The sequence below is a fragment of the Branchiostoma floridae genome, chromosome 11 (assembly GCF_000003815.2).
Source record: "Branchiostoma floridae strain S238N-H82 chromosome 11, Bfl_VNyyK, whole genome shotgun sequence".
NCBI lineage: Eukaryota > Metazoa > Chordata > Leptocardii > Amphioxiformes > Branchiostomatidae > Branchiostoma > Branchiostoma floridae.
In genome coordinates, this window is record NC_049989.1 from 537,507 (window position 1) to 563,573 (window position 26,067).

General features: G+C 40.7%; 3 protein-coding genes across 3 annotated transcripts in view; 1 reads left to right on the forward strand and 2 right to left on the reverse strand.

Moving 5' to 3' along the window:
• LOC118426697 overlaps positions 1 to 10,376 on the reverse strand; it is a 40,550-nt gene extending 30,174 nt beyond the window's left edge. The window contains exon 1 of the mRNA XM_035836226.1: positions 10,176 to 10,376. Coding sequence (XP_035692119.1) covers positions 10,176 to 10,343 — 168 coding nt within the window. The 5' untranslated portion in view covers positions 10,344 to 10,376. The remainder of the gene's footprint in view (positions 1 to 10,175) is intronic.
• Positions 1,302 to 5,445, forward strand: LOC118426695 (leucine-rich repeat and immunoglobulin-like domain containing-NOGO receptor-interacting protein 4). Its single transcript, XM_035836224.1, has one exon. It carries the CDS (start codon positions 1,332 to 1,334, stop codon positions 4,290 to 4,292), a length of 2,961 nt encoding a protein of 986 aa, XP_035692117.1. The 5' UTR covers positions 1,302 to 1,331; the 3' UTR covers positions 4,293 to 5,445.
• Positions 10,377 to 14,208: 3,832 nt separating the features above from the next.
• LOC118426698 (cytochrome P450 3A8-like) lies at positions 14,209 to 22,740 on the reverse strand (the record flags this gene model as incomplete). Its single annotated transcript, XM_035836227.1, is given in 13 exon segments — positions 14,209 to 14,970; positions 15,386 to 15,548; positions 15,879 to 16,016; positions 16,313 to 16,401; positions 16,547 to 16,707; positions 16,841 to 16,931; positions 17,356 to 17,480; positions 17,918 to 18,066; positions 19,095 to 19,183; positions 20,556 to 20,678; positions 21,080 to 21,176; positions 21,651 to 21,709; positions 22,644 to 22,740. Coding segments are annotated over 13 exon segments (1,458 nt in total). The 3' UTR covers positions 14,209 to 14,877.
• Positions 22,741 to 26,067: the final 3,327 nt, after the last annotated feature.

Sequence of the window (26,067 nt, forward strand, 5' to 3'; positions counted from 1 at the left end):
TCGGTCTAGAAAAAAATTTTAAAAACTTTTGCAAAAAGTCGGGGGTAGGAGAGATCGAGGGTCTTACTCAAGTTACACAACAGAAATAACAACATTTCAACATTTAGGGGGTCCCTGGTAGCAAAGTTCAAAGTTTGAAGAAAAATGATAAATGTACCATCTAAAATAGGCACATACAATTAGAATTTGAGGCCCATAGTTTTTAAATTTAGTAATTAAATTTGAGAAAGGAGAGGCAGTAAAAAAAAAACACGAGGTGTGGGCATCAATTTGAAAAGTTTTTGTTTTTGTTTCAAATCGGAAAAAAGAGGGTCGGGAAATCAGAGAAAATAAAATTGGAGTGGCCTTAACTCCAAACTCTCAACATGTATGCTCAAAATGAAAACAGCCTCATATCTTCAACAATCATAGGCGCATTAACTACACAATGTATGGAAATTATACCCTAATTTGCATATTTAATGTACAATGTTGACCTCACCCAAAGCAAGATATGTCACAAATATGACATTCCTATCATTTGCTACGTGTAACATGTTGTGGCCATTTCTATTTGAAGATGAAAGTAAGGTAGTACCTATTTTCATAGTTCATACTCCTTGATACTCGTATGTTTCAAACCAAATTACGGTTAACTTGAAGATTCCAAACTTTTTGATGGATTTTATAAATATGGGAATATGAGAACTATAATTATACCAATTTGCATACCAGCGTTTACTTCATCGCTTTGTATATAGTTACTGTACATTTTTTATTTTCATCTCCTTTTCACATTCAGATGCAACAGAACTAAAGTAAAGGCGAGGGAGCTGTTCAATGAACAAACTGCTGTGCCATACAATCTGCAACAGTGTCCACAGAGGTGGGAGAAGAAAAGAAACGAGGCACCAGTGGCAATAACAACTCCTCATTGGTCATTCATCACTGATGGAAGAGATGCATGATGCTATGATGTCACCAGGAACTGGGCTAACCACACTAGGTCTGTGACCCCTACTCTTCTCGACATGGGTGCTGGGTTCTGTAACATGCAGCAGTTTGATTCAGCTAAACAGTCATCCCTTCCAGTAGTGTCCAGCTGTGGTTCTGGGTTTTGAACCCAAGTTCCAGCCATAGGTTATGTTATTTCTATAAAAGCAGGATTAAAATACTTCATAACATTTGACTGCAGTAAAACACTGTCAAAGAAGTTTCCATAGTCACTGGCCATGGTGAGAGACAGCGGATCTGATGGTTTCCAAATCTATCCAGGTGCTTAGGAGAAACTGTTACGTGTCTAACGTCTAATGTCTAACGTTCATCGACACACAGTGACACATCATTCCACCATGGTACAGACTTTAGCACAGTTCAGAAGATTCCATTTTGAGGGGATTTTCAGTCTCTGCTTTTTGGTGGTGGTGAGATGTGCTGTGAGCGGCCCGGCGGTGCCGTGCACTGTGGTGTTTGCGGAGGCTGACAGCGACGCCTCGCCATGCCTCTGTAACCACGATACCAACACTGTGGACTGTCAGACCAGAAACCTGACCGTAGTGCCGCCAGAATTCCCCGCTCGGATGAAACGTTTGAACTTGGAGAACAATCTCATTACTGCGCTATCCCGGGACCAGTTGGGCTCCATCGACTCGCTCATTCATCTTGACCTTTCTAACAACATCATTAACGATATCGACGACAACGTCTTCGGGGGGTTAATCAACCTGAAGATTCTCGAACTTGGCAACAACAATCTAAAAATAATACGGAACGGAACATTTTCTGGTCTGTTCAATCTCCATCAGTTAAATCTGGAATCTAACAAAATAGCCACCATAGACCCCCAGGCCCTGACCCCTCTGTACAACCTCAGGCAATTAAACCTGCAGGCCAACAAAGTCAGCTCAATACAATGTGCCCTTGTACAGAATCTGACCTGGCTGCAATTACTGTCTCTGAGGGCCAACCCCATCCAGCTGATTGAAGACCAGTGCTTTTATGGCCTGATCAACTTACAAGACATCCAACTCAAGCGCTGTAGTCTGACTCAAATCAACAACGGCACATTCAAATACTTGTTTCAACTGTCCACTCTGAATTTGGCCTGGAACAAAATAAGTCAGATATCGACATTTGCTTTTCGAGACTCGGTACAGCTGACTCGACTTCACCTGAACAACAACAACATTTCCGAGCTCCCTGCAGGGGTTTTTGCGAACCTTACAAACTTACAAAAGTTACACCTCCATCATAACCCCATCACATCCCTCAGTACAGATCTCTTCACAGACTTGCGTAGCTTGGAATTCTTACTTCTACATAACTTAAAACTATCTTCTCTACAGGTAGAAACCTTTGCTGGGATGCCTCCCTTACAGTATCTGGATCTCAGTAGTAATTACCTCCAGAACCTACAGAGGGGATTTGGCTCAGTGTTCAAGCCCTACTGGCACGTCAAACTGTCTGCTAACCAGTGGAGGTGTGACTGTGAGATACAATCTATCTACGAATTCCCTTGGATTGCGAATGAAGTTGTGTGCAGATCCCCAGCCAAGTTTCAGTACATGTCTCTAAATCAGATTCCTTACTCAAATCTATCGTGTACTCCACCAAGTCTTACAGGGACGACGACGTACGCCTTTGCTGTGATCAACGATACAGTTTTCTTGCACTGTAATGCGAGCGGATTTCCTACTCCATCATTGTCCTGGCTCCTGCCCCAGGGGACCATGCTCACCTCCCGGCCAGGCACTGACCTACAGTCTGAAGGTGAGAATGGCCTGACTCTGGTGATTGAGAGTGTTCAGCCCAGTGACACAGGCATATACATCTGCAACGGTAGTAACCCTGGTGGGAGAGACTTTCTCATCACCTATCTGAAAGTTTTTGACCCAGACTGCGTGGTAAGAGTAGATACAGGGAACAAAACGTTAGGAAATGATTCGTCATATACAGTATTTGACATCCAAGCGAACTGTAGTTCCGCTGAATATTCTGACGGCCTCTCTGGTGTTCTGGCGCTAGGATACTCAGAGTTCACTTCTATCACTGAGACTAAGCTGTGTCCAGATGGCGTACCCTGTACAAATGCACCAAACAAACGTTCATGTGAGACAGGTGCAAAGTCTCAGCTAAAGCAGCCACAGATGGTCGCAGCCACGGCACTCAACTGTAACTACCTGGTCACCTGGTTTATCATCGGCATTGTTGCTGGCATCAGTCTCATCATCGCATGCTGGATCGGATTTACTGTGCTTTACCGAAAAAAGGTCCGAGAAAGAATCGTTGTACAACAAGCAATAGAGAAATGGAAGCGAAAAAATAATCAGAAAGACTCAAACTTGAAACCAGCTTTTGGCGTTCATGGCCAGCAGACAAGGAGGAAAAAATGCAACAATAGAAACGCCCCAACAGCTTCATCATCAGATGTACACTTGTCTGAGAATGGGGACAAACCTAGGACTGCTCATGTTGCTTTTGCAGAGGATGGAAATGCTATTAATGGACAAAGTAAAAAGCTTTCTAACCATAGTAGCCCGATAGATACTGATAAAATCGGGCTGGAACAAAGTAGTGAAGCTTTAAGTAAAAAAAGTACCACGGAAAATGAAACTAGTTCCACAAAAGGTTTGGTCTCAGCAGAAGGCATGGGAGGAGTAAAGTATCAACCAGGTAATCGTGTTCAGAGCAACCAGAACAGGAGAAAAGCTTCCACTGGAAATCAGATGGAAGGAAAGCAACTGGTTAAAAATTCAAAGGGTTCACGTGAAGGTCCGACTAAAAGAGGCAACGGGCTGGTAAATGCTGTACCCAATACAGGAGCCGGCAGGCAGACTAGTGGACAAACTAACATGACTAATAAACAAGCTATGAGACGATCCCCTTCATCATACACTTCACCACCAAACTCCACTATGAGACCATCCCCTTCATCATACACTTCACCACCAAACTCCACTATGAGACCATCCCCTTCATCATACACTTCACCACCTAACTCCACTATGAGACCATCCCCTTCATCATACACTTCACCACCTAACTCCACTATGAGACCATCCCCTTCATCATACACTTCACCACCTAACTCCACTATGAGACCATCCCCTTCATCATACACTTCACCACCAAACTCCACTATGAGTATCAAACCATCCTCGTCATCATACACTTCTCCAGCTAACGCCACGATGAGACCATCCTCATCATCATACACTTCACCACCAAACACCACCATGAGACCACCTTCTACAAAGTACAACTCACCATCCTCATTTTTTGAGAGAATCTACTCTGATTACCTTGGCAAGTAAATCAATTGATTATAATTATAACTTAAATGTAGAATTACTAAATTTGTTACCAACACAATTACTATTGTTGGAAGCTTGTTGACAATTCAATGGCTTTTGTTTTAAGTGAGATTGCTTCAATAGTTTTTTCTACAAAAATACCTACAGTCAAACCTGAATTAGCGGCCACAGTTGCATAGCAACCACCTGGCCATTGCAGTCACATTTTGTCGGTCCCTTGTATTTTTTCCATTGACCTAAGCATTAAGAAAGTCTATAGCGGTCACCTGTCCAACGCGGCCACGGCCACACGATTTCCAGTCCCACAGATACAGATTGACTGAAACACTGCCTAGTGCGACCATACAGCGGCTGTATGCCTATTGGAAGGTATGTGTGCCTTGAACATTAGACAGTAAGTCTTCGGCAAATTTACCAACATTGCGAATGGCAAAATCAATCGTTTTCAGTAGATTTAACGTCATTGACAATTTTAAGACGATCAAGACAATTTTACTTGGTGAGAAGGATCAGTGGGTACTGAAAACATTATCGCTCGTGGTCAGTTGATAACATTTTCTCTATTATTAGTGCCCACCTGTCTATAGTGGCCACATTTCTCCAGTCCCTTGAGTTGTCGCTATAGACACAGGTTTGACTGTAATTCCAAATGCATATGTTTTTGAAGTAATGAATGACTCTCAAAGTTCAAGTAATACCTTGTTTTATCAATGTCCTACAAACCAGGCCTATTAGAACAGTTGATTAGTCTCTTTGCAAAAGAGGACAAAGAGATACCAGGCCACCATTTTAAAGCTCCCTGGCTTTGTATAGTTGTAGCTTACAACTACTGAAGAGCCAAATACTGTACAGCAAGGTTAACTGAAAATTTATTTTAAATTAAAGCATGTGCATATAAATGTGACATTTAGAATAATCTAAAAACAAGAACATATCATTAAGTTCCATTATCCACTATTTGATTATGCTGCTGCCCAAGAATCCCTGACGAAGCGGTAGGCAGCCACCGGATAGTCTTCACACCAATTGATTTGTGAGAGTTCTGTGTCCATACTGTAGTTATTGCATAATCTGATAGTATTCAGCTAAGCTAAGGGCACAACCCGCCGTACGTGCAAATACGTGCTGTCTACATTGCCAAAACGTGGACAATCTTTTGGGATCTGTAAGTGGTAAGTACCGCCTCCGTACGACCTCGTAGGGTATCCGACGGATTTTGGAGCACGCAGATACGCAGTAGAACTTTCCGTGCAGGCAAAACTTTGTGTGCCATTGGGCTGTGGATTCGCCCCCCGTACGTGCCAGTACAGGCGACGCACCTGCCCTGTACAGCCTGAACATTTTCAGAAATACGTGGCGGACGTGGCCTAAAAAAAACATACGGAGAAATTATTGCACGTACCGCGGGTTGTGCCCTAGCTTTAACATTGAGTAATGTAATCAGCATTGTACATATGCTGATCTATGCGTCACATTGTTTCAGTTAGATTTAGTAATGTAGTTAGATTGAGGTCTACTCAGAGACTAATACCTCTGATGAACATCATGATGTAAACAGTACTAGTTCTTGTGATGATACATCTGAGAGTTGTGTGGTATAGAAATTGTCTGTTACTGTCTGTAGTCAATCTTTTGTGTAAGATGAACATTTAGATCAAAGTTTCATCAAGGACTATATGTATATATTAACATAAGGGGTAAGATTATGTATGACTAGAGTTCCATGACCTCAGACCTTTGCCTTGTAATTTTTCCTCATTACAATGCAAATAATATGCAACTTAAGTGTTTTATTAGCATAATCAGGGCTCAAAATACCACCTGCATATGCAGGTTAGTGCAGGTAAAAATGGAGCTGTGCAGGTATTTCAGGTGTCTACCTGCACCTAACCTGCACTGGTCCATGTACCTTGGTTTTATACATAAATGTCCTATGATGTAGGTGTATATGGATTGTTTTTAGCTGCATTGGCAGTTACCACCTATATAGTATAAAAGAAAAAAATAGCAATGGTTCCTGAACAATTTTAGTATGATCCATACTGGCTAAAGTCAAAGTGGTGCAGGTAAAATTTGTCTGGTGCAGTTAATTTTTAATGTTATCTGCACCAGTGCAGGTATGCAGAAAGAAAAAAGGATTTCAATGCCTGCATAATTGATACAATTCATTATCCCCTCCAAATAACATATCAAAAATATCCTTCCTCATGAAGCTATAGGTATTGTATTTCCTCATACATTATGCAAATAATGTCCAAATTTGAATAATCTATGTCTGGTGATACTCAACATTTGACATGTGTAATTGACATGTGTCACTACTATGTCATCACCGTAACACACCAGCCACTCAGAGACTGTGTCCTACATGTCATGAAAAGATAGAAGACGAATTACACTTTGTTATGAAATGTCCTACCTATGTAGTAAAGAGAGAGAAACATTGTTTAAGAATATTAGAACCAAAACACACATCTCTCCTACTGGTGCAGAAAACGATATTTTCCATATATTGCTCTCATGTTCAACTCATATATCCGTCCACGTAGGCCAGTTTCTTCATAATGTATTCCAAATGCGAGACCAGATTACTCATACATAACTGTACTGTTATCAATAATTTTTTGTTACTGTTTTGTATGCTACTAAGCCTCTTAGTGCTTACTTGTCTCTATAGCTATTAGTTGTTATTGGTTGCCATACATTGTACCCTGTGCGATTGTTGAGCAATAAACTCATTCACTCATTCACTATACAATGGGCATCAATTATCATTTAAGTATTATAAAGCAGTGTCTTCATTAATTAGACAGATCAAGTAATGACTTGCAATTGCATTGTTCAGAATGTCCATACAATTTATATGAGCAAAAGGCCCCCTATGACAAAGGTTATTTGCTTGGTTCAAATTTGTCTACTACTAGTATTATAGATTAATGTGAATAGTAATTAGGAACTAGATGTTAGCCCTCGGGGATAAAATTGTAATAAACGTGCATTATGTACTAGGTGTGACAGTGTACGGATTTTAAATCACTTTTTGACTTGTTGTCTGTAGTTTCTGTAACAAAATTATGGCATTATCTCCCGCTAGAACAATAAAAGTTTAACACAGCTTTTTCAACAGTAACTCACTAGTTTCTACTATTGTGAATTTCCTAATCATCATGTCTCAAGTAATGTAAATTGAATGAATAATGTCTCAAGTAATGTTAGTTGAATGAATCGGACACTATGTTGACTAATATGTACAATTTTGGTGTTGAAATGTACAACTGTTGTAATGTTACTGTTTTTTCAGTAACCAGGATTTCTTGAAAAAATATCTGACAGTGTAAATTCCTAGATGAATAAATAAAGTCTATGTCTTAAGTCTAGAACTTAATAATGCATATGTGATTCAAAGTGATTGAATGGTCTAGGTATATATTTTAAACTTGTTAGAAATGAAGCCATGTTATTTCTCTGCAAGGAACCATTTATTCACAATCCATACTGTCAAATAATGTACTGTCAATAAATTATCTTCTACACATTATGTAGACAGCATGTCTCCTATATATGCGTGTGTCTGTCTCGTAAACCTTGCACCATTTAAAATGGTCATCACATTATCGCTGACCAGTCAATACTACATCCAAGCTTTTTGTAACTTCTATATTGGGCTGACAGGAAGCATACATTACTACCAATTTACAACTAAGCATTGTGATGGATTTGGTAAAAAGATGGCATAAACAAAAAAAGTTACCATTTCTGGTGAGTCAAAATGCCTTCAGCCCCTAAGTAAGAATGCCATAAAACAGCAGTGTGGGCAGAGCGTTCTAATACACTTCAAGTGTGCGGTGTGCTGATACAGGCCAAAAGGAGTGGAAACTAGCTACTGTACGTTTCAGTTTCAGTTTCAGTTTATTTATTTTACCAGCAGTAACACTCAGGTACATAACAACCTGTTTTTCAGGCAATGCTGGGTAAACAAAAATACAATTTAAAACTTTGCAATACTACAATAACACATACAATAGTGCATAACCACAAAACGACATATCAAAACTCACAATTTCACTTGTCATTTCCATCTAGACCTTACAGTTCCTTGATAAACTTATCCAGTCCCAGAGTCTTGCGGTGCTTCAGTGACAGTTTGTTCCACAGTATCTTTTTCGGGGTAGGCAGCTCGTCGTGGGACGAACACACTGTCACATTCATTGCCAAATTTATAGATCATAATTACACATGCTCACGGCACAAGACGAACATGATTCAACAACAATCTTGAATTTCTGTTGGTGACCTACAACTCATGTAAAAGTGTGAAGAACCGTTGCATAATAGCCCGGATCTACGACTGAATGGGCAAAATTGAACATACGCAGCCATTTTCCCGCCATTTTTATATCTACGCTAGCAGTGAAGTGTTACGTCATAGCGGTTGTGACGGACAGAATTTAAATGAAAATTCTTGACAGTATACGTCCGTTTTCTCATGACATTTTGTATGCTCATGCAGGTTTATGTTTTATGCATTTACTGACAGAAAAGGAAGGAACATCAGAGGATGTATAAATGTACATAGCGGCAGTTAATTGTGCCGTGTTTCTTCCTACCGGTATTTTTTTACCCCCTCCCAACCACTCGCCCGTTCGCCGTGTAATTCTGCGGCGTGTTACAATTACAATATTACGCTTTTAGCAGGACAAGAGTGGCAGAAAAGTTACACAGAAGAAGTGGCAAGGGTAACCTATAACAGCAACATATAATATAACTGGAGAAAATTATGCGTTGGCAATTTGTCAAATCAGTATGGCTAGAGAAATCGTCGTAAACGTACCGGTATTATGATAATAGATGTTACATTGTACTCTTCACTCTAGAATATCACTGTGACAGTTACATTTCATGCATCATGCCATGGCTGAGAACTAGGCAGAAATCACTCACTACATTCTACATCATAACTGATCTGAGTCACTTTTCAGATTTTCTGCGTCACTCAGCGACTGGAATAAAAATTCATAACCTGAGTGGAGATTCGGACATCACAAGTCGTTAGTGCTGCATTGTGAGAAAAACTGAAACAGGTCCGGGAGTGAGGACAATCTGCTACTGTCAGCTGAGTGTGCCGGGCACAGTTATAGTTTCCAGGAAACAAAATCTCTGTGTAATGCTTCACATGGAAATATCTAGTCTTGTGAGACCCCATGTGATTCTTGCACAATTTTGAAACAAACGGTAAACTTGGGGCACACAACCTTAAATTTCTGCGGGAGCTATGAGACCCATCTCTAGTGAATAAAGATTTCAAGTCAAAAGTTTTATAATTAAAAGCATCGTCAGCACTAAGCACCTTAAATACACCAAAATGTTGTCTGCGCTAATTATCACACAATGTCATACAATTTGTATGCATACACACACACACACACACACACACACACACACACACACACACTGACATGTTGTTGAAACACACACACATTCAGATACACATTCACACACATAACGTTACACACATAATTACACACACATACTAGTACACATTCACAAATACACACACTCTCTCACACACACATTGACATACAAATACACACATATCACACACACTAATATACAGAAACACGCATAATTTCACACGTACACACACACACACACACACACACACACACACACACACACACAAATATGCACATTCCAACACACTGCTAAGGGTAAACTGTGACGGACGCACAGACAATAGACAGAATCACGTGCAGACAGGGTTCACTTCTCACTATACTTCATTTTAAAACTTAACTAATACTTTAAGTTACATTATGCTTTAATTAATCTTAGACAGTTGATGTTTGGATTGACAGATCGTCACATTCAACAAGCCGACTTTACCTTGCCATCGTCACACACGTCCCGGGTGTTCTGCGCATGTCTGACGTTGACGTCGTCCCGCTCGTGTACGACGTGTCTCCTCCTGACGTCCTCTTCACCGACGCAAACAAACAACAACAAAGGCAGGACTAGGAATATTCCGCCAACTTTCTTCCTGGTCCCGACCATTTTCACCTTTGACCCTTTGGTCTCACACCGATGTTAATTCCCATTTATTTCACACGATGTTTGTGCCGGTTCCTGGCTGTTTAGGCCTGGGGCGCTCACGTCAAATGGAAAATAAGAAAATTACTACTGTTCTGTCGTTTGACAAGAATTGTCTTGGTCTAGTTCGTGTTTCGGGCAACATTCCATAAATTATGCATTTGTATGTGTTAACTCTAACGTTTAATATTAATTACATGACGTGGTGAAGTATTGATTTAAAGTATGTAAAACACTTCAATTAACGTATTCCTTTGCCATTGTAGTATTTTCTCATTGTTTATGCCAACTAGGTCCTAATTTACATGACTTGCATTTAAGATACCTGCATACTTGAAAACAGAGGATTGATTAGTCAACAAGGAATGAAGGAAATTTTCATGACTTTTGACTTGATGAAGAGCAACGTAGTGATGCGCATTATGCAAATTGGGACTAGATTTGCATGATTATTGAGCAAAAAATGAAGATGACTTCCCCAAACATCTGAACTTCGTGATCAAGAAGCCTTTTAAGGCCCTTTTAAGCCTAATGGGAAATATGTGATGTAACGTTAATGTTTAAAATATTAAATCACTGGAAAGTTTTTTTTTTCTCCTAGTGGCCCTCAGAGCCGTCAAAGCAATGCATACGTGTAACTTGGGGTGGGTACCAGTACAAAACCGTTTTTCTCGTGATCATTGGAACGGTCCAGAAAAACCGGACCTGAAAAAATTCGGTGGACCGGATGTTGGACCTATTGGAAAATGAACAGATTATATGATCAGGCATTCACCCGTCTTTTGGGCTTACTGGTCGAAGAAATTAACAAGAGCGAAGTAGAGTGGAGTTTATAGTCCTTTCTACCAAGTCTACCAGAGGCAGTTAGTTGTAGGATTTTAAAACGCCAGTGGCAGTCGAATGCTCCACCAAAGATATTTCTTTGTAGCAAAATGGACCCGGTGACTGTTTTGAGTGTCGTCCATTCACATATCACATACCGAATCGGGTCCAGGTTCAGGTCCGGACCTGGACCTGATCCTCTGGGCCTGAACCGGACCTGGACCTGAATTTTCTGCACCGGTACCCACCCCTACTTGTAACTATTTATAGATTACAAATTTGAAATTTGTTTCGGCAGGTAAATTAGCCAACTTCTGAACAAAGGTTGGATTACTCGCGGGAAAAATGCTGAGTAACTAAATGTTAGTATATATATTACATAACGTTATACTACCGAAATGATTTCATCAAGTCGATAGTTCATAGGATAGTAGAGTTTTCTTTTACACAACCAGCTAATATCACCTGCTCACATTTCGATGTCTATCAGACACCTTGATCAGAGCTTCTGACTGGAGTTCTGCTTCTCGCCGCTATATGTAGAGCCGATGTAGGTGGCCAGTTTGCGGCGAGAACACAATCACAAACGTTGCTAAGGAACACCGTGAAAAAAGCGGCTGAAAACAGTACAGGCGTAGCCAGTGGAGTTAAGAAACAGTCTAGATAAGGAATTCGAAGTTAACCCCAATTATGAACCGTGACGAGGGGAGTAAAAGCGCCACCTACATCGGCTACATATAGCGGCGAGAAACAGAACTCCAGTTAGAAGCTCTGAGGAAGGTCTGATAAGCATCTAAACGTCAGCAGGTAATATCAACTGTTGTTGTAAAAGAAAACTCTACTATCCTGTTACATAATTTATACTATCTTTGGGTGCACGACACTCGCTGCTTAGAAAACCACTTAAAAGCTGGTATTATTGATCTTTTACAATTGTCAATTTTGGTTTCAGTCAAAAGTCAATGACGTTAACAAGGTAACATCATGTTTCCACACCGCCTTTATTTGATTTAAAGTACATGTATCCTCTAATACTGCATGTAAGCAAGGACGCATAAACTGTATTTCAACAAAATGAGGTCTGGTTACAGACTAGTATTGAGCACTGAAGGACTGTAGAGGTACAAGTAGCCATATTGGCAAAACGCCCTAAACAAACAAGCAAACGAAAACTACGGTAGATAGCCTCAGACATGCTTTACATAATCAAATGTAAATCATGCAAATCACGGGCTAATTTGCAACATTAATGAGGACAGTTTATGTTAGAATACGAACAAATATGTAACTGAAAGAGAGAGAATTATAAGGTTTACTGTTAAATCTGATTGGCAAAAATTCCCGAAATACCACAACAGTCCGACCGCCCGTGCGTAATTGCACCACATCTTTGGAAGGGAATAACTCGGGAAGGGGTTGACGGATCATCGTGATTTTCGATATGTAGATAACTTCGGAGATGCCTTCCATAGATAAGGACTACTAATGCAAACCAGGGGCTAATTTGCATAATCAATGACCACAGTTTTATAAGGCACATAATAGTAATTTCATTATAGAAGAGAAATATCGACAGGCATCAATTATGCAAATTGTTACCTAATTTACGTAATCAATGAGAAATTTTGTATTATAGTGTTAAATGACGAAAATTCCATTCTTGCTACATTTTGCAGCAACATGTACGTTAAGTTGAACATAAGACGGTAAGTCATGTAAATTAGGGTCTCATTTACATTAATAATCATAAACAACCGTCGCCATGACAATAGTTTTTATTGCCACACTTACTGTAGTTGCCTTCGGCATTGTATAGTCTATGAGCTTTTGACATATGAGTAATTAACTATAAATGCACGATATGTGTCTGTATGTATTCACATATCATTCGACGTAGATATAAGTCCTGCCACCCCTTCCCACAGAATTGGTATTTCCCGAGCTACTCCGTTTTGAACGTCACCGGATATGTCATCGAATGAGTTGAAAAAAGGAATATAGTATATTGCCCTCTTGATATTGAAATATATCAATTTTTAGTAGCAAGTGTTCCTCTAGATCTGATCCACTTATAACTAATTTAGGAAGCTGAAATTTCACATGTGCTCATATAATAGTGAGTCTCTCTATGGGTTACATGCTAATTTTCATTTCTTAACTCTCAATGGTCATCCTTTACAGCAGATAGAATGAAGTGAGCTGCTGTATTACAGGCAGTTTGAATAATAGCCAAATGTGCGATTTGTTGATTAAAGGCTTTTGTAGACTGATTTTTCATTAACCAAAATAAACTAAAGTTTAACCATTTAAAGACCAAGCAGTGTGCCAAGTTTGATTAAGAAAGTCGGTTACGGAAACTTTAATCAGCCCACCCCTGATCCACGGCCCTGGCGACTTCTCTCATACCTCACTTCACCCCAGGAACGAAAAAAGAAAAAAAATGATGGTCGAATGTGAAAATAAGCTTGTGGCTTGATGGCTCGAACCAAAAGTGTTGCAACAGCAATGTTCCAACGTCCGAATCAGGTATTCGAACTTTCGATGGCGCCGTACTCGGCCCACTCGAAACAGTTCGATTTATTCGAATGGAGCCCGTGTGATAAGCCCAGGCCCTACGGAAAGTTATCAGCCGGTCCGGGACACCAGTATCGAACGTTTTCGCGTCACAGGTATGACATTAAGACAGTTATACACTTGTACATGTTGTGTCAGGTACATGTAGATAGGATTGAAAACATCTAAGGTTGATTGATGAATGGGCTACCTGTATGTAAAGTCTATGCATTAGTTTCTGTGCGTGCATAAAATGTAGTTCATAAACAAACCATAAGGGGGCGCTGAGTGCGATACATTACAGGGAATTTTCAGTCGATTCCCGGTTTCAGTTAACGTTATGTTGATGTTCACCTCAATCGTCGCCATGGCAATAACGTTTTTATTGCCAGTCTTATTACAAATGTGTTTTAGCCCCTGAATTTTCTGTGCAAGGTTTTCTACCCTAGCTATAAGACTTTTGTGAAAGGTTTTCCGTCATAGTGGTTTGAATTTCAGAACACCAATGCTCTGTTCTCATTACATATTTTACAAATTGTACAGAATTACGTATGAAATAACAAACCAACCTCTATACAGACACAAGAATATCAGAGGATTCATACAGAAGTACATCCTCGCATTTATAGTCTTTGAAATGGACTGCACTATAAGTAGAAGACTCAAGTGAACAACAGTAGGTCGCCATGGAACTATCTCCATGCGAATGGCATGTTGAGCGACATAGGTTCGATTTCCAGTTAGGACGCACAGTGCCTTTCTACTATATCTAACGTTTAAACAAAGAACTTGCAGAAAAAATTAAAGAAAATGCAGCACTGAATTCAACAGAAATCCACCCTATTGCTGAGGAAACTGAAAATGATTGCAAGCTAAGACGTAACAATATTATTCTGAATGAACGACAAAATGTTTGTAAACATTTCCTTATTTCATCCAGAGACGCAACATCAGCACCGTGCAAATATTCAGTTAAGATCTATGAGAAAGCTAGAGTTCCTGCCAAAATTCATGTCAATGTACGCTGTACCGTCAAATGTAACAATGCGTCAATTTTCTAAGCATGTGACAAATCAAGGCACATTTTTTATGTGCTAGTTCTATTCCGGGAACCAAAACGGAATCAGTCGCTTCCAGGATGCAGCAGCTCCGCCTTCAGGCGTATCCCGTTCTCAGGGGTGGGGAACTGCTTGTACTTCATGATCTTCAAAGGAATCTAAGAAAAACACGCGGAAATCAACAATCACTCACACAACAAATAAAGCATTGACAGATTCAGCTTTCAAACCGAAATGGTGTTTGTTTGACAACATGACCACACTGTCTAGCTGGGGTAGAATGGTGTACAGGTCACAGAAAACAAAGCCACAGTAAAGAATTTGGCTTCTCAAAAGTTTCCCCGCCCCCTCCCCCGGTCTGGATAGGGTTGAACTGTCTTTCCAAAAGTACTGATGGTGCATGGATATATGCCGTATGTCCTACAGGGGCATAAGATTGCATGATTTTATCATGTGATGAAATTCACACTTTGCTGATAATTCAATGCACTTCGTAGTTCAGTTTATTGATATACAGTTCCACATTGTGAAAGAGCTACTATAACAGACATGTTGTATGATTGCGGAACGTACGTCCGTGTCGGGTCCAGTCACGATGCGGTACTTCATCAGCACCCTGGCCAGTCCGACCTTCATCTCCATCAGAGCCAGCCTCATCCCGATACAGTTCCTCGGCCCCGCCCCAAACGGCTGCCAATCAAACGGGTCCCTCTTCTCTCTTTCTTCCTTAGTGAATCTACAGTAGTGCGGTGTCACAAGATTAGTATGTACAGCCATGTAATACTGACAAACATCTTGCTCCTCGTAGTTCGATTTTCAGACATAGATAGACACCAGATAAATGGTTAAGAAATGTAGATCAGCAAATGTCGAATGTTTACCTCGTCTTCTACAGATACTGTCATAGGAATATTCTATGTGCAACTAAGTATTTTGAAAATTCTAATTGCAATCTTCAGCATTGTACAGCTTCTAATGTCATGTCATAGTAAGAGCCTCTACAATATAAGCCTCAGAATATCCAACATTTTATTGCATTGTATTGTTGTACGCAGCCAGAGTGTACCTTTCAGGGATGAACTTGTCCGGCTCCGGCCAGCGTTCTGGGTCGTGGTGGATTCCGAGAATAGGAATAAGAACCAGCATGTTCTTCGGGATTGTCAACCATTTCAGCTTGACGTCTTCCCCTGCAACACGGCCATTGCTGGAGAAAGGGCACACCTCTAGTTTATATAAGATAAGATATAAAAAACTGTCTTCTTGTATAATTTTTCACCAAAACAGATGAACAGCTTAGTCTACCAGCAAAATCTACACCTCAAAATGCTGGAAATTGGGTTTCAGAGGGTTTAGATTTCAAAATTTTTAAAGGGAGTATGCCCCCGGATCCCCTTTAATAGGAACGTTGCCTTCGGCTCGACGTCTCGTTCTTTCTGATTCAAAATCAAGGGGACTGAAAATGATTTCAGGCTGGCTACAACCCTGGTACTATCTACTTACTTGGCAGCAGGAGAGTACATGCGGAGAGTCTCATTGATGCACATGTCGAGGTACGGCATGTTGTGGACAGCCTCATAGTCCACTAGGTCCTGTGAATATGGATGTCATAATCAAAGTGATTATTGGAGCCCATGTTTACCAAATACGTCCATTACAGTAAATTGGGAAAATGTATTCATGTACATAAGGAAGGACATGTCTGGGTTTTCAGTAATTGCCATCAAGTTAACATACCCTGTCCTCCATGACTTGGTTGATCTCCTCCCTAGCCTTGTCCTGTGCCTCCTGGTGCAGAGCCAGGTTGTACAGCGTGAACGCCATCGTGGTTGCCGTTGTTTCATAACCAGCGAGAAAGAACAGAAACGAGTTGGCCACAATGTCGTCCTTGGTCAGAGCTGATATGAGAATCAGGATGATAGTTTTAAGGTTACACAACAATAAAATAACCAACACTATATATGGAGAAGAAGGATGTGTGCAAATCAAGTTGACATTTGTTCTGAAGAATAGGGAGGTAAAAGACATTACGTTTCTTAGTTCCTGGCACTTGGGTGGCATCATTGTCAGGGTCATCATCCTTGTGGGCGTTCACCATCAGCTGCATAAAGTCCACGCGACCCTTCAACACATTAATACATAGTCTTGATTATCGCAATTAACGTTACATTTAGTACCTTTGGGAACTTTTTATAATACGACAAGAATAACGAGGTAAAATGGAGGAGAAAAGTATTAATAGAAGTAACGTTACAGTTCCAGGTATAGTCGTTCATACTTGTGACAACTTCTTTCAAAATAATCATGGGCTAAATTATCCACGGTGTATATTTGGTAGGGTTTGCACCTTGTATCCGACCTCAGGTTTTCGCAAATTCTCACAGCAATGGTGTGAAATTTGCAACAGTCACTCTTCAGTTTGTGATGGCCGCAAAATCCTGTCAAACTCTAAGTTCGATCTTACCGATCGGATATTTCAACTACGTAACATAAGTCAAATCGAGGCACTGACTTCTAGGAGGAATGTTCTTTATTCAGACACCTACGTGTTCATTCTTCCTCATCCCCATGACCTGATCAACGATGTTGTAGAAGAAGTCAGTAACATCATTGGCCATGAAATTGTAGTTAAACTTCTCCAGAATCGGTTTCATGATGCTGGGAAACAGGACTGCCGAGAAAAACAGAGGAAAGAGAAAAAAATATATAAATAATATTATTATCACACATTGCTTAGAAATTGATATACAGACTTTTCGCAGGCGAATATACGACGAAAATATTTCAAAAGTGTATTAAAATGATTTATAAACTGTTGCACTTGAATTGTGTGCAAAAAGAGTGGTTGAATTATTTGAAACAAAAACAATTTCTCAAGGTTATCAGTTTGTTGAACAACATAGAACATTCAATAGCAGCGACAACAAGAGTTCTATGATCTTACTATACCATGAAATGTTTATAGTATCTTGACGTCATGTTTAGCTGAAGTGAACTACATGAAATCTCCATTCAAACTTAATGCTGTAGCCTTAAAGGCTCGTCTAAAATTCAATTGAGATACGCGTAACAGTATATCATTGTATGACAAACTGATGGTGAACTTACAAAAGAGCCAGATCAGTGGATTCAGGAAGTTAAAGTTGAAAGCCTTTTTTGAATAGACGACAAATGGATCCTCCGGGTTATGTTGGGAATCAATCTCCAAACCGAACGCTGTCCGGGCGATGACGTCAGTAGTGAAAGCACCTGTCAATCTGGAATACAGGAATTACGTCATACTTTCATTATCTTGAAATTGTCCGTGAATAACATATTTGTGGTCACCATAACTTTAGAACCTCTGGATGGATTGTAATGATATTTGGTATGTGGGTAGGTGTTGGAAAGATGATGGTCAGGGTCGATTTTGGGCCCCCTGATGTTTGACCTTGATACTGCAGCAGAAGTTCGATTTGTTCTATCTTTTGACCTGGACATGCTATAGTCTTGATATTTTGGTGGCATATTATGACGTAAGGAAGAAGTGATGCAGTTCCTTGCTCTGGAACTGCAGGAACAAAATCTTCCAAGGAGCATAACGGAACATAGGAACGATGGATTTCCATGATATTTTTTCACTAGCGTTTGTCTGTCTGTCTGTCAACTCAAGAATGGCTGGATGGATTGGTTTCATACTTGGTGTGTTGGTGGGGTGTGATGAACACTAGAAATAATTAGACATTGGGTCCCTAGCGGCATCCCTGGGTACTGAAGCGGAACGTCATGTTTTGATACTTCGCATTATAGACAAGCTATAACAAGAATAATGGATTTTCATGTTTTTTGGTATCTGGGTAGCTCAGACCAAATTGTACAAAATGAAATACTGGTTAGGAAAAAATGGGGGTGAATTTGCATAAACATTGAGAATACTCTATCACAGCAGTTTTTTCAATGTATCTCTTGTCTTGGACATGATATGGTCCTAACATTTGGCTAGCAGATAGCTGTCGACGTCAGTGCACGGTGGAGCATGTTTGAGCCCCTAATGTTTAATTTTGGAACTGCAGGGGCGTTTTTGTCAAGACATTCCAAAGAGGATAACTAAAAAAAGAAACGACCGATTTCTATCATTCTAGGCAGGTGACTGGACTTCAATAAATGTAGCACATGTAATGATAGATGGAACATTAACAGGCGCCAAATATGCAAATGCGGAACTGGTTTGCATAATCTATGCAAAAAATGGCAAAACAAGATAATGATAAATGATGGAAATTTTATACTTGTGGGTTGTACTCACTCCTTCGTGTCGAACGATTCGCCCTTTTCTCCAAAGTTGCCGATATTTCCCACCAGCAGGTCCGCACAGCTGTTCATTGCTTCTGTCATCTGTCAACAAAAGATCAAACCAAGGGTTGTTACACCAGCTACATCAGCACAAGATCAAACCAAGAATCGTTACACCAGCTACACCAACACAAGATCAAACCAAGGGTGGTTACATCAGCTACACCAACACAAGATCAAACCAAGAATTGTTACACCAGCCACACCAACAGAAGATCAAACCAAGGGTGGTTACATCAGCTATACCAACACAAGATCATAGATCAAACCAACGGTCGTTATACCAGCCACACCAACACAAGATCAAACCAAGGGTCGTTACATCAGCTATACCAACACAAGATCATAGATCAAACCAACGGTCGTTATACCAGCCACACCAACACAAGATCAAACCAAGGGTCGTTACACTAGCTACACCAACACAAGATCAAACCAAGGGTCGTTACACTAGCTACACCAACACAAGATCAAACCAAGGGTGGTTACATCAGCTACACCAACACAAGATCAAACCCAGGGTGGTTACATCAGCTACACCAGCACAAGATCAAACCAAGGGTCGTTATACCAGCCACACCAACACAAGATCAAACCAAGGGTCGTTACACTAGCTACACTAGCACAAGACCAAACCAACGGTCGTTACACCAGCTACACCAACACAAGATCAAACCAAGAATCGTTACATCAGCTACACCAACACAAGATCAAACCAAGAATCGTTACATCAGCTACACCAACTCAAGACCAAACCAACGGTCGTTACACCAGCTACACCAACACAAGATCAAACCAAGAATCGTTACATCAGCTACACCAACACAAGATCAAACCAAGAATCGTTACATCAGCTACATCAACACAAGATCAAACCAAGGGTTGTTACACCAGCTACACCAACTCAAGATCAAACCAAGGGTCGTTACACCAGCTACACCAACTCAAGATCAAACCCATGGTCATTACACCACCTACACCAACACAATACCAAACCAAGGGTCGTTACACCAGCTACACCAGCACAAGATCAAACCAAGGGTCGTTACACCAGCTACACCAGCACAAGATCAAACCAAGAATCGTTACACCAGCTACACCAACACAAGATCAAACCAAGGGTCGTTACACCAGCTACACCAACTCAAGACCAAACCAAGGGTCGTTACACCAGCTACACCAACTCAAGATCAAACCAAGAGTCGTTACACCAGCTGCTCCAACTCAAGATCAAACCAAGGGTCATTACATCAGCTCTACCAACACAAGATCAAACCAGTGCAAGGGTCGTTACACCAATTGCTTTCAAGATCAAAATTGAAAATGGAAAGTTCTGAAATGCTGCAAAACTGAAGAGTCGTGACAAGCATGTCAAATCCTGAGGTTTTGATGACTTTTGAACAGCCATGTGTACCTGTTTGAGCTTGCCACCGCTGAAGGCCGGACTGATGGTACTCCGTACGTTCTTCCAGTCATCGTCCACCAGCTGGGTCAGCATGCGAGCCTGCGGCTTGACGTCCAGAGCCATCCCTTCCGGCTACATGTAGAGACAACACCGATCAATTAAGACAATCAAATCAATCTGATATCATAAAACATACATGAGCGCTTATGTAAGTACCGACAAAAATATTTCCCTCCCAACAGCTCAAAGACGTGCTGTTCGAATCCTGGGAATATAAATTGTAACATTTTTTTGTTTAACAAAAATAAGAGACTTTTTACAAGCTTGTCTAGTGGATGGACTATTTATGGACCATTTATGGGTACTGAACTAGAACCTTGAACCTTGAACGTGGACATCAGGACATCAACTGAACTAACGCTCATTAAAACAACGTCATTTCTCTCTTAGTCAGAAACATCTAGAGTTAGATGTCAGGTTCTTGAAAGTGTGTAATAAATTGAAACAACAGAGTGGCTGGACTTTTTACTCACCGCACGATTAGTGAACTTGTGGAACTGTTTGACAAAGATTTCTCTCAGCATCTGCGGGTCAGAAATCACCAGGAGCGGAGTACGGCCGTTGAAAACTCTAAGCGAAAACGAAACGTTTGAATGGCTCCATATGAACTACAATAACTTGATTTTGCTCGATGATATCTCCATAAATGATTGATGTTTAATAATGCATTGTATTATACTCATGTCATGGAAAGCTTATTTATTATTCAGGTTTGCTTCAGTTGAAAAAAGTGAGAGGTCGTCTCTGTCATTATAGAAATATCTAACCGGAAGATTAAAATTACAACAGGATTTCAACCCCTGTTCCATGGGCCAGGAGCTGTCATTCAGGGGTAAAAACATAACAAAGATCATATATATTATTTTGTTCATATTTCAAAAATACTTCTGTCGTCCTTACTAGACTTGACCGTTGTAGTCAAAATTTGCCCAGGAAGTAAGTCAATACTTAGATCGAATGATGCACCCATAAATAATACACAACCCAAATTCCCGATCCCAGAATTCCCGAGTCATAGATATTGTATACATTTCAAGAACTTACCCGTACACTGTACCATATTTGGCTATAGCCTCAACCTGAGCCTCCATATTATACATGCCCTGAAAAGAGATTGAGGAAATTTGAATTTAACGTTACATTAGCGATACTTAAAGACAATGAAGAAGTTTCCATACCTGTCAGTGAGCGCACCTGGAATCTATCATATGGAAACGATCATAATGTCATTGTACGTCGATGTAGGTTAGACATCCAGGTAATAAGATACACCAAAAAGTAGTTACTCAAGCAACTGGATATGGTTTTGGAAACGGTCAGACGTTTCATTGTCTTACAACCTTTCCTATTGGACATCTGAAATTGTCTTCATTCATAGTTAGAGTATAAAAGACATGTTTCTTCCAGATCTTTTCAGTGTCACTGACGAAGGATAGTGGATTCTATCCGAAACGTCTGACCGTTTCAAAACCTTATCCAGTTGCTTGAGTAACTACTTTTTGGTGTATAATGTCATTGTGTAATACTATTTGTCGGCTATATGGTTCATGAGGGCCCTGCATATAAAACAACTTTTTTTTCATAAAATCCAACTTTTGTCCAACTTTTTTTTCAAGGAGGAATTTCCCCCCCCCCACACATCTTTATTCACAACCATTGAAACGACTTATATTCCAAGCACTTCACAGTTCTCACAACCAACATCAAAAGTGATACAGCATTGTAACAAACGACTTAGATAGCTATATATAATAAATTGATAATTGAATCAAAATTATGATTATACCGTCATGACGTGCAAAGGAAAACTTAAAAAAGTAAATGAGAAATCATGTTGTTTCTCACAACAAACATCAGAAACTATACATCATTGTACAGAAGCACTAAACTAGCTATAACAAATAGGTAAACAAATTAACCCCATGACATACAAAGCAATACTTAAATCGTAAATAAAGATTATCCTTATAAACTAATTTTATTATACTGTCTGGGTGATGGTTGGTTCAGCATTCTATTGGCAACTAAAACGCTCACCGCTTTCATAGTCTGATGCAGGTTTCCGATGAGCGGCAATGGGGTGGGGCCAGACACGCCCAGTTTCTTCAGCGCCTGCATGGGCCGCACCGCGTACCTGTAAGGATAGGAACTTATCAGACATACCTCTCACATCCGAAAATAGTTTCATCAGGTTGGTAGAATATAGGATGAAGGAGAATTCTTTGTACACAACCAGTGGGTACTTACATAGCTTGCGTTTCGATGTCTCTCAGAAACCTTCGTCAGAGCTTCTAACTGGAGTTCTGCTTCTCACCGCTATATGTAGCCGATGTAGGTGGTGCTTTTGCGGTGAGAAAACAATCCCAAACGTGGCTTAGTTTGTATCCTCCTTATGTATGGGATAGCCACTGCAGTCAAACCCAAAACAACACTGACAAGTCTGTTAGTGCATCCCAAGGACAAACAGGAGGATCTAGCTAAAACAGACTGTGTGCACAGAATCCCTTGTCAGAGCTGTGATCAGGTGTACATTGGTGAAACAGGAAGGACTTTTGGGACGAGGTTAGAAGAATACAAGAAAGAAGCCAACAATATAGATGCTACAAGATACACAAGATCACAGAAAAGACTTGCGCTGAAAGAAGAAAAGAAGTCGGCAGTTACAGACCATATCGCCAGGAACAATTGCGTAATTGACTGGGAGGGGGCGAAGGTCATAGACGGGGAAGACAATAGGCGGGCACGGTGGATTAAGGAGGCCATATGGATAAGAAAGCCAACCCCAGTGATGAACCGGGACGAGGGGGGATACAAACTAAGCCACGTTTGGGATTGTTTTCTCACCGCAAAAGCGCCACCTACATCGGCTACATATAGCGGTGAGAAGCAGAACTCCAGTTAGAAGCTCTGACGAAGGTGTCTGAGAGACATCGAAACGTAAGCTATGTAAGTACCCACTGGTTGTGTACAAAGAATTCTCCTTCATCCCGTACCTCTCACAGATCGGCCCTATGGAAGGGCACTGTACGATCTCCAAACACACACTTTGTCTTCCTCTTGTAAGCCTTTTTTTGCTTATTTTGAATGTTTTGTCACGAGTTTGCAAGATCGCATCTACCACTTCTGGGCACTAAACACCCACTGTAGCAGCATCCCTTCTCCCTCACCTTCTCCCTAGTCAGAAAAATTAAGCTAAGGCCTACGAAACATTTCCTACCCGGGGCCCACTCGGCTTTTTAAAAATTTTCTTTTTAACGAGATTGTTCAAAGCAAGGTCACGAGACAACTTCAAGGCAATGAACCAAGAAGTTGGAAATAACTGTGCACGGAGATAGCGGTGGACATTGGTTTTGAAGGCTGGTAAGTTGTAGACAGGAGGAAGCAAGAGTCGTCAAGTGAGTTCCATAATTTTGCTGTCCGGGGAAAACTGTTGATGTAGATATAGAAGAACTTGGAAACCGGCAATTGAACAGTACAGTGATGTGAGGTTGAAGGGAACTTAGTGTTGCGCTGAAAGGCTCTCACCGGAGGGACAAGTAGTATGAGATCTGGGGATAGTATGAGAGGGCTGTCTGCGGAAATGAAAATTAAAGTTTAGGCCAATAAATATGCACACACCCTCACACTCAGGGTTGACTATCGCGGCAAAGCCTAGGCGATAGTCAACCCTGAGTGTGAGGGTGTGTGCACAAGGCATGCTGTTGAATTATTTTTGGTCCTTTTTGTGTTTTTGTTGTCATGTTACATTTATATCGTAATTTTCGTCCCCTTAAACTGTCCGCTCGGGTCCCTTTGTGGACATGTGACGTTAGCCTTTGGCAAGCTCGACTAACTGAATATATAGGAGAAGCAAGAGTTACCAGGGCTGCTCGGGTTTTCGATCCACTGACACCGGAATTTAAGCATCCCGGCCCTTTTCGATTAGTTGGGTAAGCTCTTTAACGTTGTCAAACACGGGACCTCCATTGAACGTCCTATCTGAGAGATGTCCCTATAAACCGACGCTAAGTATTCATCTCCACCTGAGTGAAGCGAAGCTGAAAGTGACGTATTAAGTGCACGAAACTAACCAAGGGTTCTGGGCCCAACACCCTGTCGTTACGTGAAAGGACCCAGATCTTGTATGGTGGAAGCTGTGTTGAAGATGTGAATATTTTTTTTTACCAATACAATTAAATAGACGCTCATCTCGGGTCTGCCGTACAATCCTCGGCACCGATTACACATCCTACACTGAGGCCTGTCAGACCGTCTGACACTTGAACTGCATGCCAACTCTCGAATTCGCTAATCACCGGTTGTCGTTTGAAAAGTTCAGAAACTGGCTCCCACCTCACCGTGGCGAGGTGAGCGGACCAGGGTTTCTCACCTGTTAGACCCTATCTATGAAAGAACTGACAGATACAAAAGACGTCCATACATGGTACAAATACTAAACAGCACTGAAATGTAATAGCACGTATGATATATTATGTACTTGTATCACTTGGACACTCGAACAACTCAACTACACTACTTTGTTGTTTGCTACTCTACCAAGCAATTTTAATCTGCACATATGTTGAATTTTAAAGTAATTCTGTAACAATGTGATTACGTCACTTTGTACACAAAAGCATAATTCAAGCAACTGATGAGGTTGCCTGCGAGGCGTTGTACACAGTGTATGCGCATGCGTTTCTGAATGAACCAACCATTATAATGTACAATGATGCGAAAAGGCAAAGGTGACACGCATGCTGATCACGGTAGTTTGCTGTGTGTTTGTGTGTGTGTGTGTGTTTGTATGTGTTTGTGTGTGTGTATTTGTATGTGTGTGTGTGTGTGTGTTTGTGTGTGTGTATGTGTGTGTGTGTGTGTTTGTTTGTGTGTGTGTGTGTGAGTGTGTGTGTGTGTGTTATGCCCAAATATGGGCAGAAAGACGGCTACCTTGACCAGGTGAGTCACTGTTTGCTCCAGCTTGTTAATATATTACGCCGTAACGTTAATTATTAGAGAATGCACTCAGTCATGGGATGTTTTCTATAGGTCTGACTCACTAAATAGTTTTGTTGGTAAGTCGCTGATGACAAAACCCCTTGCACATTTGGTTGTGTACCGTAAGGATTTTGCTATTCAGTGTTCATTGCTTACCAGATAATGTTAACTTTCTGCACCAACAAGGCTTGCATGCTACAAGTGTAAATCACGTTACATGTATGAAACTATGATGCAGCATTCTTACATCACCATCATCACCATTCTTACTTCCCCACCTGAGCACGTAACAATTACAGCATTTTCATTATGTCTTTAATATGAGGAAGGATTAGGTGCAAATAACACAATCATACACAATATCCCAAACATGTATTTTAAACGTCTACGGAGTCTATATGTTGAAAGACTGACACCTATAAACACTTTGTGAGAATGTACATGCATGGCTGTACGCTGTAGAGACGTAGCAATACCAACAAGG

Excerpts from the sequence above, each read along its gene's own strand:
- LOC118426695 (XM_035836224.1), top strand. The coding sequence starts at position 1,332 with ATGGTACAGACTTTAGCACAGTTCAGAAGATTCCATTTTGAGGGGATT.